At 44.8% G+C, this 15,627-nt stretch overlaps 1 protein-coding gene across 1 annotated transcript in view; it reads right to left on the bottom strand.

Annotated features, from left to right (window-relative positions):
• polr2m (RNA polymerase II subunit M) overlaps positions 1 to 14,250 on the bottom strand; it is a 16,198-nt gene extending 1,948 nt beyond the window's left edge. Inside the window, exons 1-3 of the mRNA XM_063190742.1 lie at positions 14,029 to 14,250; positions 12,928 to 13,515; positions 11,517 to 11,772 (exon numbers count right to left, since the gene is read on the bottom strand). Coding sequence (XP_063046812.1) covers positions 11,517 to 11,772; positions 12,928 to 13,515; positions 14,029 to 14,132 — 948 coding nt within the window. The 5' untranslated portion in view covers positions 14,133 to 14,250. The remainder of the gene's footprint in view (positions 1 to 11,516; positions 11,773 to 12,927; positions 13,516 to 14,028) is intronic.
• Between the last annotated feature and the right edge of the window lie 1,377 nt (positions 14,251 to 15,627).

Genomic DNA, 15,627 nt, shown 5'->3' with positions numbered 1-15,627 from the left:
AAAGTTTATGGCTGACGCATGTTCCGGGCTCCAAAACGAAATAAAATCTTCCACCCAAAATCACATTTGTACTAAACTAAAAAGATAACAAAAACAAATACAGACAAATATATGCTTCCTAAACTATCAAAGTTATTTTACAGCACAAAACAAAGTTACTATCACACAAGCTAAACACTTACACATGCACACACACAACAACTAACACAGTTTATTTAAAGGTACACTGTGAATTATTTGTCATTTATTTCAAGAATTTATGCTGCCCATTCACTAATGTTAACTTTTTCATGAATACTTATCACTCACCACCATCAAATTCTAAGTATTCATTATGACTGGGAAAAAATGCACTTTTCATACATGAAAAAGGGGATCTTCTCCATTGTCCTCCATTTTGAATTTTCAGAAATAAGACATTTTTAGCTGCAAAACTTGTTGTTCTTTGGGCATACTAATAACTACTGATTTATTATTTAGACAATATTCATGAAAAGATTAAATATGGCAGTAGGCAGCATATTTTCAATGAGCAGCATAGTTGCAATACCTACTCTGGCCACCATCTTACACAGTGCACCTTTAAGGCTAAATCACAATGCTGGTTGTATGATAAGATTGTGATTTTAATCCAGATGATAAGATTTGGTTTTCTAATCTAGTCGAGCACCCCACCACAATTCTTGCTTGGTCTCTCAGCCTCCTAGTGTAGAGTTAGTCTGGAGCACTGGCTCCACCTGCTGGACAAAGCCTGCTATGGCCCAAACATCAGTTAACACTCACACAGACCACATGGACTTATGACATTTTTCAGATATTTCATTTGAATACGTCAATGATTTAACAGCTCACAATATGTTAACTTGGACTAATACTCAGGGCTTCAAATTAGCACCTGCCAACCTACCAAATGTTTGTGAAAATTCAGTTTGGCTGGTAGAAACGAGAACTTACCGTATTGGCCTAAAGCTTATGTTCTAAAAATGGGTCTTTAAAAGAAGGAGTAGTCATATTTTCACGGACTAGACAAAATATCGCCAAAAAATATTATTATTATTATTATTATTGTTATTATTATTTGGTGATATCCCTCACAACAATGAAGCAACACAGAATAATGGAGATGGCAATCAATTGTCTTTTCCATATAAAATCACTGGGCTGAGTTTAACCCGGTGTACATTATGAATGCCAATCGGAGTCTAATGTCAGCACACAGGGTACATTGCAAATGCAACTCGTCAATGTGCTTTTGATCTCGTTCAGTTTCGGAAAACTTCTGGATGCAGAAAATGAACAGAGATTTGAGGAGACAACTGCAGGTCAGTGCACCTTTAAGGCTAAATCACAATGCTGGTTGTATGATAAGATTGCGATTTTAATCCAGATGATAAGATTTGGTTTTCTAATCTAGTCGAGCACCCCACCACAATTCTTGCTTGGTCTCTCAGCCTCCTAGTGTAGAGTTAGTCTGGAGCACTGGCTCCACCTGCTGGACAAAGCCTGCTATGGCCCAAACATCAGCTAACACTCACACAGACCACATGGACTTAAAATGGATATTTCATTTGGATATATATGTACCGTAAGCAGCTAAAAATAAGTTAACTTGGACTAATACTCAGGGCTTTAAATTAGCACCTGCCAACCCACCAAATGTTAGTGAAAATTAAGTTTGGTTGGTAGAAGAGAAAACTTAACATATTGGCCCGAGTTTTTGTTCTAAAAATGGGTCTAGTCTGTGGGAGTAATCTTATTTTAAAAATGGGAGTAGTCTTATTTCACGGACAAGACAAAATATTGCCAAAAATAATGTTCTGAGTTAATCTAAGTTATTTGGCGATATCCCTCACAACGATGAAACAACACAGAATAATGGAGATGGCAATCAATTGTCTTGTCAAATCACTGGGCTGAGTTTAACCCGGTGTACATTATGAATGCCAATCGGACGTCTAATGTCAGCACACAGGAGGGTCACATTGCAAATTCAACTCATCAATCTGCTTTTGATCTCGTTCAGTTTCGGAAAACTTCTGGATGCAGAAAATGAACAGAGAGTTGAGGAGACCACTGCAGGTCAGATATAGTGGTCAGCATTTTGGATAATCGGCATAATAGGTGGCCTGTCTGGACTGGACTAGTTGCCTGGCCGTGCTGACTACCAAAGCTCTGTGAGTGCATGGACTGTTGCCTTAGGGCTATGCAATAAATTAAATTTATATTATGATATTAATATTGCTGTCAAACAATGTCAAATTTCATAATATCAAGTTGAAACAATATTTTTGTAATTTGTCTATACTGCCAAAATGTAGATTACGCTAAGCACAATAAATTCCCCTCCACTTGAGCTGTTGCGAGTACAGAGCAGACTTGCTACCCAACACTCATGCAGATCGCCAATGTGTGTTTCTCTATGGCCCTCCACTCACACTGTTGAAGGGAGGGAAGATTGTGAATTGTTTATCTCAATTATTTGTCTTTAAAAGAAATAACTTCAAAAAAAAATTGTGATATCAATATTGACTGAAATAATCGTGATATTGATTTTTGTCACAATCGAGCAGCCCTATGTTGCATCCCACTTCAGACGGGGTGGGGGTGGGCAGGTCAACTGTACTGTTACCTGTCACCACGCAGGAGAGACCAGAGAAGGGAAAAGGGTCTCCTTGCTGAGCACAGTATGGACGCATTCCAATATGCAGACTTCCGTCCTCCACTTGTGCTTGGGGCCTCGCATGTGGCTGACGTCCTGACTTTGTGGAGAAAACAATATTGTCGGAGCCATATCTATGATGTGTGTAGATTTCCGTTATGCAGCTGGTAAACCTGAAAGAAGATCCTGTGAAGAAAGAAAAGTGATTTTACATTGGTTAACTATTTACCTTTTTATGTTTATTTATTTTGGGTTTTCATACTTACCTATTTACTTACCTTTAGTTGACTGTTGTATTTTGCCCTGCACCTGGAGGCTTTTCCCTGATTTGCTGCCATCACACTCGAGACACACCCCTTAGACGCGCAGGTGCGCGATGCTTGCACTTTAAATTGGTGATCATTCGTTGTCTTGGTGGGATGGCCGTAAGAGGAAAAAGTTTTTAGACCGCAGAACGTAAGAATAGAGCAGAACCCTGCAATAGAAACCTTTATGTTGAACTGGATGCTTTTGTTCTATATCTGGAAAGAAAACCGGACTGAGGAAATTAAAATCCAAGAACTTTATTTTTCTTCTCTCTGTGAGTGCTTTACTTGGACTGCGTGTCGGGGACAAACTTACCACCATCCTCAATGGCGTTTGGTGACGCCTGTACAAAGTCTAAAAACTTCCAAACCTGACGGTAAGAAGGACTTCAAGCAACTTTGGATTACTTTCCCTGCTTTGGATACATGAATGCTTACAACTGGATGCGCTACGGACCTAAATGGAAGCGTAAAAGTAAGAAAGCAAGTTTGAACGCAGGGTGAGTGAAGAAAACGTGGAAGTGTATGAAACCTTAAGGACTTTGAAAGTTGAAATATTGAAGTGATTGTGGACTAAAGGAATATACATACTGATTGTGGACAGAACAAGTTAAGAATTAAGTCATAATGTCGGACATAAAGGAAAGCGAGACGGCTCAAGACCCGCCCAAGACATTAAAAGCCCAGGTTCTCTCTCGCCGCGGCAAATTGAGTGTCTGCACAAAACAGATTAATGAAATTCGAACCATGATTAAAAAAAATGTAGAAGTGGAAGAAGTTGAAGGGAAATCGAAGGCACTGTTGTTAAGCATTGAATCATTCAAATCCTCGCACGACGACGTACAGTCATTATTGTTAGACGAAGAAGTGGAAAGTGACACAGAATGGTTTAATAACAAAATGCAGGAAATGGATGATTTCTTTAAAGAAGTTGATGTTTGGAAACAAGCACAAAATAAATTGCAGTCGACAGTGCAGTCACGCGACAGCATTTCCAACGTGTCCAGAACTTCAAGAGTTTCATCTGCAGCGAAATTGGCATTGGCCGAGAAGGCCGCTTTAGATGCGCGCAGTAAAACACTACCAGCGCTGCAGGCGCTGCAAATGGAAGAGGCAGAACTCAAAATACAGCGTGAGATGGAGGAAAGATCTCTTAAATTAAAACGGGACATGGAGGAAATGGCATTAAAATCAAAGCGTGAGAGATTGGAGCTACAAGCTCAGCTGGATGAGGCAAATGCCAAACTCAAAGCACTGCAGGATGCTGAAGAGCAAGTCGACGCAATGAATGAGTACTTGGACTCCAGCAAAGAACAACCAGCTGAACAAAGTCTGCCCGAGCTCTCTGCCCTCGACTTCGCGCCTGTGACCACTGTTCCTAAAACGCCACTCCAGCGAGCTGTGCGACATCTCCAAAGCAGTTCCAGGGATACTACACCTTCCACTACAAACCAGCAGCAACAACGGGGCCAAACCAACGCCACTCCAACCACCGACACAGCGCAGCCTCAACTTGGCGAAATCAACGCCACTCCAACCACCGACACAGTGCAGCCTCAACTTGGCGAAACCAACCCCACTCCAGCCAATTCAGTGCAGCCCAACAGGCAAAGAGATCTGGCAGAAATAATGGTGAGACAACAAAATCTTTCACTCCTACCAAAACGAGATGTGCCCACTTTTAGTGGTAGCCCCCTGTCATTCCAACCATTCATACTGGCATTTGAGCATTCAATAGAGAAAAACACTGATGACTACAAAGACAGATTATACTTTCTAGAGCAATTCACCGATGGCCCAGCTAAAAACATAGTTAGAAGCTGCATGCATATGGATGCCCGCCAAGGCTACACAGAGGCAAAAAGGCTTTTGAAAACCCATTTTGGGAATGAAATTAAAATTGCAAATGCATACATGGACAAAGCTTTTAATTGGGCAACAATTAAAGTTGATGACGGAAAGGCTCTCCTTGACTATGCATTGTACTTGAGAGAATGCCTTAATGCTATGCACAATCTGAACCATTTGGATGAATTGAATGTAGCATCAAACCTCAAACACCTCATATCCAAATTACCCTACAAGCTCCGTGAACGCTGGCGCAGCAAAGTATATGAGAAATCCCAACAAGATGACTCACGGATTAAATTCAAGCACCTCGTGGAGTTCATAGAATGTCAATCCAACATCCTACTGCACCCAGTGTTCGGAGACATCAGAGACACTCCTGCCAGCAAGCCAGTCTCTAGATCCAAGCCCAGCATAAAGCCTCAAAAAAGTGGAAGCAGTTTTGTAACCTCGGTCACACCCTCTAGCACTCAGACAGCACCACGACCAGCTAGGACACAGCAAACCAACACAGTTGTTCCAACATCACTGTCATGCAGTTGCTGCTCAGATAGTCATGCCATCACAGACTGTGAGAATTTCAAATCCCAGGCACACAAGGAAAAAGTGGAGCATCTGAAGACGAACGGCTACTGCTTTGGGTGCCTAAAGAGAGGGCATATCAGCCGAAATTGCCTGAATAGAGCCATATGTGAGTTGTGCACACGTAAACACCACACATTACTGCACATTAACAATGATGAAACAGTTAAAACCCACGCTCCTGTTAACAGTGCACTCATTTCAGCCAGTCACGCTACAGGGGCCAGTCAGTGTGCTTTAGCCATAGTGCCAGTCATTGTAAGGTCAAACAAAAACTCCAGCATCAAGACTTATGCATTCCTTGACCCGGGCAGCTCAGCAACCTTCTGCTCCGACAAGCTCATGCACCAGCTCAACATCAGCGGACGCAAGACTGAGGTGGCTCTGAGAACAATGGGACGGGAACAAACAGTGAGATGCTACGAGCTCACTGGACTTGAGGTAGGCAACATAGAGGGCAGTGTGTTCCTTGAGCTTCCCACAATCTATACTCAGCCCAAAATCCCTGTGACCAAAGACCACTTGGTCACAACAAATGACCTAGAAAGATGGCCATACCTCAGTGGCATAACCTTAGACAGCATTGACGCTGACATTGAGCTGCTGATCGGCATGGACGTACCCAAGGCACTGGAACCATGGGAAGTCCTAAACAGCCAACATGGAGGTCCCTTTGCGCTACGCACTATTCTTGGATGGGTGGTCCACGGCCCGCTCAACTCCTGCTCTGCTGTGAAAAGACGTGACAAGTGGACAGCCACAGTCAACCGAATCTCACTGGAAAACATAAAGGATATGCTCATCAGTCATTACAACCACGAGTTCCCTGAGAAAGAAAGTGAAGAGGAGACGGAGATGTCTGTTGAGGATAAGAAATTCATGGATGTGACAACCAGGTCAGTCAAACTCAAAAATGGTCACTATCACTTACCTTTGCCTTTCCGCGATGAAGCTGTAACCATGCCAGACAACCAGCAGATGGCAGTGCAGCGCACAGTGGGTCTAGCCAGACGACTCCAGAAAGATTCTGCTTTTGCTCGTGAGTACACCACATTCATGGAAGATGTGCTCAGAAAAGGCTATGCAGAAAAAGTGCCAGCAAGTCAGCTGCAAAGACAAGATGGATTAGTCTGGTACATACCTCATCATGCAGTATACCACAAGCAAAAGGGCAAACTGAGAGTTGTATTTGACTGCTCTGCATTGTACAAGGGTAAATCACTGAACACAGAACTCCTCCAGGGTCCAGACCTGGCGAACCCTTTGCTGGGTGTTCTTCTGAGATTCAGAGAAGAAAAGATTGCTGTAATGGCCGACATCGAGGCGATGTACTACCAGGTACGCGTTCATGAACATCATCGTGACTTTCTCAGATTCCTCTGGTGGCCACAGGGGGATACGAGCAAGCCATTGGAGACATACAGGATGAATGTACATCTCTTCGGTGCTGTGTCATCTCCAAGCATCGCCAACTTCGCCCTGAAACAAACAGCAGTTGACAACTCAGAGCAGTTCAGTGCAACAACCCTTGACACAATCAATCACAGTTTTTATGTAGACGACTGCCTTCGATCTGTGGCTTCTGTAACAGAGGCAATCCAGCTTACACATGACCTCAGGGAAGCATGCGCCCAAGGAGGATTCACCCTGAACAAGTGGGTGAGCAACAGCTGTGAAGTCCTTGCTACGATTCCTGAAAGTCACAGAGCCACACTCGTGAAACATCTCGACCTGGACAGAGAAAAACAACCACCTCTGGAGAGGGCCCTAGGAATCCAGTGGAACATCCAGAAAGACACACTCACCTTCAAGGTTGCCGACAAGAGCACAGCACTTACAAGGCGAGCCATCCTTTCAGTTGTGAGTTCCATCTACGACCCATTGGGTTTCCTATCCCCCTTCATTCTCAAAGCCAAGCAAATCCTACAAAAACTGTGCATTGAAAACTGTGGATGGGATGACAACATTCCAAAAGAACTCTGCAAGCCATGGCAGAGATGGATGACAGAACTGAAACAGCTGGACAGATTCGAAGTGGACAGGTGCATAAAACCTGAGGGTTTCGGCCCAGTGAAGACTGTTCAGCTCCATCATTTCTGTGATGCCAGCGAAGCTGGCTATGGAACAGTCACTTACCTCAGTCTTGTGAACAGCAGTGGAGACACTCACCTCGCCTTCATAACGGCAAAATCAAGAGTAGCACCTCTCAAGCAGATGACTATTCCCAGATTGGAACTTGCTGCTGCCACCCTCGCTGTGAAAGTTGACAAGATGCTCCAGAAAGAGTTGCACATGGACCTCCAGGATTCCACTTTCTGGACAGACAGCACCACCGTGCTGAAATACATTCACAATGAAACCACAAGATTCCGCACATATGTTGCTAACCGCATTGCAGTAATTCACAGCCTCTCACAAGTACACCAGTGGCGGTATGTCTGCTCAAAGGACAACCCGGCAGATGATGCCTCACGTGGACTCCACATCGAACCACTCTTGGCGTCCACCAGATGGCTCCACGGTCCTCCCTTCCTCTCAAGAGGAGCATCAGAGTGGCCTGATCTGCCAGAGGACCTGAGCTACATCCCCAACTGTGACACAGAGGTAAAACATGCCATTACTGTCAACTGCGTGAAACTTGAAACTAATGCTACCTCTTCCCTGATCCAGTACTTCTCCTCCTGGAAGAACCTCCTCAGAGCTGTTGCCTGGCTGCTGAAGCTCAAACGCATCCTTCTGCTTCGAATCCGAAAGGACAAACCCAAGACATCCACAAGTGAAGGTGAGCAACAATGCTTAACGGTGGATGATTTAGACGAAGCAGAAAAGGCAATCATTCGTTACGAACAGCAACAGCACTTTGATGCAGAACTGAAACTCTTGAAAATGAGTAAGCCAGTGAAAGCTAGCAGTCCTGTATTCGATCTGGATCCAATCATTGAAGATGACTTCATGAAGGTCGGAGGACGGATTGGTGAATCTCCAGTGCCTGTGAGTACCAAGAATCCAATCATTCTACCAAAGTCATCTCACATAGTCGAGTTAATCCTAAGAGACATTCATCAGAAAATTGGACATGCAGGAAGAAATTACATGCTGTCAAAACTTGGACAGAAATTCTGGCTTCCTTCTGCTAACTCTCGTGCTAGGCATATTGCCCGCTCTTGTGTGTTTTGCAGACGAATGTATGCCAGACCTGGAACGCAGAAGATGGCGGAACTACCACAGGACCGGGTCACCCCCAACTTGCCACCATTCTCTCACGTGGGCATCGACTTCTTTGGGCCGATGGAGGTCAAGAGTGGTCGCTCACGTGTGAAGCGCTGGGGTGTACTCTTCACCTGTCTGGTAAGCCGAGCCATCCACCTGGAAGTAGCCGCAAGTCTGGACACAAGTTCCTGCATTAACGCCATCCGGCGTTTCCTGTGTAGGCGAGGCAATGTACTCACCATCCGTACAGACTGCGGCACCAACTTCACCTCTGCACAGAAAGAGCTGGAAACTGCGTACAATCAGCTGGCCCAAGATAAGATCCAGGAAAACCTGCTGGCCAACCATGTCAAGTGGCTCTTCAATCCACCACATGCAGCCCACTTCGGAGGAGTGTGGGAACGGCTCATCGGGTTGGTGAAGAAGACACTCCTCTCCATCGTGAAACAACAAACCCTCGACGACGAAATGCTGCGAACGGCCTGCTGTGAGGTTGAGTGCATCCTCAACGACAGGCCACTCACCACGACATCCAGTGACCCAACAGATCTCACACCCTTGACACCGAACCACCTGCTGCAGTTGAAGAATGAACCGCTGCCACCTCCTGGTCTCTTCAGCAAACAGGATGTCTACAGCAGGCAACGGTGGAAACATGTCCAATTCCTGGCAGATCTGTTCTGGCGGAGGTGGACCTCAGAATACCTTCCCCAAATGCAGCGACGACAGAAGTGGACCAAAATCAAAAGAAACTTCAAAGTCGATGACATTGTGGTGCTGGTGGACCCAGCAGCACCAAGAAATTCGTGGCCCCTTGGTAGGGTGGTCAAGACCCTGCCCGGGCGCAAAGGTCTTGTGCGGAGCGTGTTGGTGAAAACCCAAACCAACGTGCTGCAGAGACCCATCGGCAAGCTCTGCTTGCTACTTGAAGGTGAAGAAGCACCTTAATCAGCCCCAAAAAGCTCTGATTGCACGCTCTCATTACTGACAAACCCACATATTCCTGTGCGTGCCCACACAACAGCCCATACACTTGCATTCATGGACTTCACAATTTTGCACCACATTTACAGTCACTGTTGCACATACATGAACTTTCACATATTGCACAACATATACATTGGACTTGGATTTTTGCGACCTTTTTTCATTTTTACCTTTTTTGAATTTTTTCACCACAAGGACTTGTCTTGCACTTAAAAAAAAAAACAAAACAAAAAAACGCAACCCCGCCCCCCACAAACGTAAACATTGATATTTGTGTGTAGATTAATGTACCAGCTTTTTCATTTACAATTTCTAGGCTCTTAATATTTTTGGCTAACTATGTGTATGGACTGATGTATTTGGTAATTTTGGAACATCAGAAGGTTTAGCATTTATTTTGTATTTTATGGCTCCTTTTTCGTAAATTAAGTTGGTAATTGTCCTGTAGTGACAATTAGGGGCCAGTGTGTCAGAGCCATATCTATGATGTGTGTAGATTTCCGTTATGTAGCTGGTAAACCTAAAAGAAGATCCTGTGAAGAAAAAGATGATTTTATGTTGGTTAAATATTTACAGTTATGTTTATTTTATTTGTGTTTTCATACTTACCTATTTACTTACCTTTAGTTGACTGTTGTATTTTGCCCTGCACCTGGAGGCTTTTCCCTGATTTGCTGCCATCACACTCGAGACACACCCCTTAGACGCGCAGGTGCGCGATGCTTGCACTTTAAATTGGTGATCATTCGTTGTCTTGGTGGGATGGCCGTAAGAGGAAAAAGTTTTTAGACCGCAGAACGTAAGAATAGAGCAGAACCCTGCAATAGAAACCTTTATGTTGAACTGGATGCTTTTGTTCTATATCTGGAAAGAAAACCGGACTGAGGAAATTAAAATCCAAGAACTTTATTTTTCTTCTCTCTGTGAGTGCTTTACTTGGACTGCGTGTCGGGGACAAACTTACCACCATCCTCAATGGCGTTTGGTAACTTTCGCCTACACAAATATAGTTTCCCTGCTGTCAGTCTAGCCGCAACATTTTTTGGGGGACTGTTCTTCATTCACCATCCCAATTGCTATGAGAAAATGACATCAGAATTGCGCTTTTGCAAGATATTGAATCAATTTTCTGTCTTCCGTGACATCATCATGAGGTCACAAGCAGGCAAGTGAGCAAGGCAGGATGGGAGTCTGCTAATTGGAATTCACCCAGTATCTGTGCTCTTTTAATTAAGCATGCATGGAAATGATATTGTGATATGTCTTCAATTTGAATGTGGAAAAACAAAAGCCTCAGATTTTCCAACTAATGAAGCATTACAGCATTTACAACATATACGTTTCCAATGTGAAACAAAATATAGTCTTAAAAAAAAAAAAACGTTTTCTGCAGAACATGAGCCTGAAAAGGGGGGGTTGTCTTATATTCAGGGTGGTCTTACCTTTGGGCCAATACAGTACTAGCCATTTTGACTGATAGTGAGCGTATGGGTAGCTAGCAGGGTGTGTGTGTGTGTGTGTGTGTGTGTGTGTGTGTGTGTGTGTGTGTTCTCACCATCTGCCTGTGTGTGTGCTGCGTCATGAGTGTGTGTGTGTGTGTGTGTGTGTGTGTGTGTGTTCTCACCATCTGCCTGTGTGTGTGCTGCGTCATGAGTGTGTGTGTGTCTGTGTGTGTGTTTTCTCACCATCTGCCTGTGTGTGTGCTGCGTCATGAGTGTGTGTGTGTGTGTGTGTGTGTGTGTGTGTGTGTGTGTGTGTGTGTGTGTTCTCACCATCTGCCTGTGTGTGTGCTGGGTCATGAGTGTGTGTGTGTGTGTGTGTGTGTGTGTGTGTGTGTGTGCTGCGTCATGAGTGTGTGTGTGTGTGTGTGTGTGTGTGTGTGTGTGTGTGTGTGTGTGTGTGTGTGTGTGTGTGTGTGTTCTCACCATCTGCCTGTGTGTGTGCTGGGTCATGAGTGTGTGTGTCTCCTCCAGGCTCAGCAGCTGGGCGGGCATGTGGTGGAGGGGCGGGAGCTTGGCGGCCGTGATGTCATCAAGGTGCTTCCTGTCCCGCTGGCGACGGGCCTCAGCGGAGAGCGGAGACACGCCCCCTGGAAATGAAGACACGCCCCCTGGAGAAGGAGACACGCCCCTTGGAGACGGCGAGGGAGAGGGGGACCCCGACTTGGGCTGTATCTTGGACCTAGGTGGGGAGGAGATATGGGGTGCAGTGTCAGCATTAGGTAGTGGTAGTGACATTGACATACCTGTAGAGTGTCAGAGGGAGTGCATTCCAATATGCACACTCCCGTCCTCCACTCGTGCTTGTGGCCTCGCCCCGCCTCCTGGGCCCTCCTCCATGGAGAAAACAATTAAGTTTCACAGCTGTCGGCCTAGCCACAACAACTTTTGGGGGGACTATTTTTCATTCACCATCCCAATTGCAAATGAGAAGAAGGCTTTACAGTTGAGCTTTTGCGAGATATTGAAATATAATGCTGTGGTCAGTGATGTCATCATGACGAGAAGCAAGTGGAGGAGGCAAGTGGAGGAGGCAAGATCACATATTGGGATGCTGTGGTCAGTGATGTCATCATGATATATTACTTCCTGGTACGAGGAGACAAGCACAAGTGGAGGAGGCAAGGTCGCATATTGTAACGCACTCAGGGTGTGCTCAACTGCTGGAGTAAAGGCCCTACCATGGCGCTAACAGTAGGGCACTCGTTTGCTAGTATGCACTCGACCCGGGTTCGATTCCCGGCCCGGGTCCTTTGCCGGCCCTTCCCCGTCTCTCTCTCCCAACTCACTTCCTGTCTCTCCTCCACTCTTCTGTCTGATAATAAACAATAAAGGCTTGAAAAGCTCCAAAAATACTTAATAAAATGTTTGCTACTAGCGTGGTACCAGCGGCGTACCACCCACTGATGATGCCACTGAAACATAATGCCCGAAGTACACAATTGCACCATCTTGTCTGAAGCACAACATGCCCATCAGGGAACATGTCAAGCACAAAATGATTGTTTTCGCCTAATCAGTTATTTCAAACATATTTGCTCCAGTGGCGGTATGCAATGGGGGTGACGTATGGAAACATCCTTATCTCACACTATCACTAAAAGTGTATCATACACTATTTTACCTCACATATGCACTCTGCACATGCATTGTATTTGAATGTACGAGACACAAGATTGTATGTAGGCCTATAACATGTATTGTATAAACTTTTAGCAATGTGATATATTGCCTAGGGGGCACCTCATACTTAAGTACTTCTTAAACTTAAGTGCATCTTAAGTACATGTCTTTGAGAAACACAGCCCAGAACATAAACAGAACACTGCTACTCAACTGGTTGGGTTTGAACTTGGCTCTGTGTGCGTGCGAGTGTTCCATGGCGCTCTTCTCCTTCCTCTCCACTAGCTCCACACTCGGAGGCTTCCTCGCAAACGGGTTACCGGGGGCGACCGTGGCGGGCCTTCCGGAACCTTCTACTGCCCCCTCCTCCGCCAGAGACACTCTAGCCATCGCTTCCGCCAGCTCTGAACCCTGTTGTTGGGGAGTGGTCTCCATGGAGTTCAATGAACTAGAACCCTGTTGTTGCTTGGCAGCACTGCTGTCGTCATGACGATTAGAGGTTCTGACAGGTGTGGTTCTACTCTGTCCTGAGAGTTCTAGATGCTGAGGTTCTGGTGCTCCCCCCTCTCCAGTGTTCTCCTGAGTTGGTACCGAGCCCACGTGCAGGTCCAGTGCTGCGGTTCTGGAGTGAGGTTGTCTGCGGGTCAGGGCCTGCTGGTACTGGCTCTGGAAGTCGGAGCGGACCGTCCCCAGCTCATCGCCCCTCCTCTCAGCCTCCTCGGCCTGGGAAAGGGCCTCACGCACCCGCCCTGCAAACTCAGATATCTTCTTACCCTTATCAGGCAGGGAGTGGATGAAGCGCCTAGAGAAACACACACACACACACACACACACACACACACACACACACACACACACACACACACACACACACACACACACACACAAACACAGTTATTGCAAGTAGCTACATAATCACACACACACACACACACACACACACACACACACACACACACACACACACACAGCTCTAATTTACAACTTACTTAGCAAATGGTACATTAAACATCATAATAATATTTGGCAAACAGTAATTATTTTAAAGTATTTTTATTTTAAGTCATGGAGAAACAACTGCAAGTTCAACACAGATGGTGAGCAGTATCAGTAGGTTATGGGACCCATGTAAACACGAGCAAGCAACTAGCACCTGCCTCGAGCCCAGAGGCTACTGTTTATAAACAGTCCCCAATGCAAATTTGACGTCCATACCAAATCAGTGCCACAGTTGTAGGTTAGAACTAGCATAATTAAGTTACCTCGCTGTGAAACCCAAATAAATTAAAGATGAAGACTTCTATCCGCTGCTTACTTATTGCTGAGTAACTTCTCCTGTCGTAGGAGTAACTCACGCAGCTCCTCTTTGCTCTTCATGTGAAGATCACCCACCAAACCGTGGCGATCTGTCCACGACATGTCTACAGCCCCTCGAGTCAATCGCCGCGGTCGAAAATGAATTCATATGGTCAAGGAATAATCATTAATGGCATAAATACATAGTAGACAGACATTCGCGCTGTCACAACATGTTCAAGTGGCGTCTCTACAGGAAGTTGTCATCAAACCGGAAGTACAATAGAACGTTCTCGCAGATAATTCATAATATTGGTCCTCCAAATATATCCAAAGACGTGTTGATCTTGAAAACAACTTAATGGTGTTGTAATAGGTTCAGTCGCTGACGCAGAAAACACTCACACTGAACTTGAACTGCTGCAACAATAGAGATGCTCTTTCAGTTCATTTATTACCAAGGAGAGAAAATCACCATGAAAATGTCTCTTGCCATTTGTGCCAGCCGTTTTGTTTCACTGTGCTGCTCTCTGGTGGTAGTTTTGTAACATTGCAGTTCCCGGGTGTGCAGAGATAAAATTGTAGACCTAGGCTACGTGATACAGGTTGAAAGAAAAAAAACATTGGCTGAGTAGGCAATAGCCTAAAATACATTATTTGAAAAATACTTCTACACATAGGCCTATTGCTACTCAAGACACTATAGCTATATGGCTAAGTGATACAAAAAGAAAAGGTTTAGCTGTAAAGTGTTGTAAAAGCACATTGTGGTTCAATGGCATGAAATATAGGCTATATTTGCTACATTCACATGATGGTTTTAATTCTGAATGATTATTCCGAACGGCGGGGAAACTTTATTCTTTTCTCCATGGAAGCAGGACATCAGCAAAACGCAAGGCCACACAAGCACCAGTGAGTGTGCATATTGGAATGCACCCAGTGTGACACTGGCACTGGTATGGCCACTTGTGAATAAGGACCAATCAGACGGCTCATTTTGGATGACTGGCTGTTTGGTTTTGGACCCAACACATTTGTTATGTCTGGCTATGTGTGTGTGTGTGTGTGTGTGTGTGTGTGTGTGTGTGTGTGCGCGCGCGCACGCGCGCACGTGTGCGTGTGCGTGTTGCCTGTGGACACTCTATAGCCTTCCATAACCTAGACATCTGTAAACAAAGCTGAACTATGATAGCATTACATAATACACACCATTATGAAGAAATTCAAGCATGTGTATGGTATACAAAAATGATGCTTTAATTCTTCAGCAAAGAGTAAAGACGAGAACCAGAAAATAGTTATATAAATATCGAGCTGTACAGTGCTCAGCGATCCTTCAAAACCGGGTAAATTCTCCGTTGTAAACAAAACAGCAACAACAGAATGTGCAGAGTGAAAAATAAGTTAGGCTTGTAGCTATAGCATATTTACAAGATACACATTACAACATGAGCAACTCATCCCAATTACAAAATAACATAATAATAAAATAAAATAATAATAATAAAAATTCTCGTACACGTTTTTTCATACTTCACAGGTGGCATGTGTGTTTGATCAGGTTGGTTATAGTAGGCCTATACTTACACCTATTTCCAATGACCACATTGTACTT

Source organism: Engraulis encrasicolus, chromosome 23 (genome assembly GCF_034702125.1).
Source record: "Engraulis encrasicolus isolate BLACKSEA-1 chromosome 23, IST_EnEncr_1.0, whole genome shotgun sequence".
Taxonomy (NCBI): Eukaryota; Metazoa; Chordata; class Actinopteri; order Clupeiformes; family Engraulidae; genus Engraulis; species Engraulis encrasicolus.
This window is presented reverse-complemented; position numbering and strand designations above follow the sequence as displayed.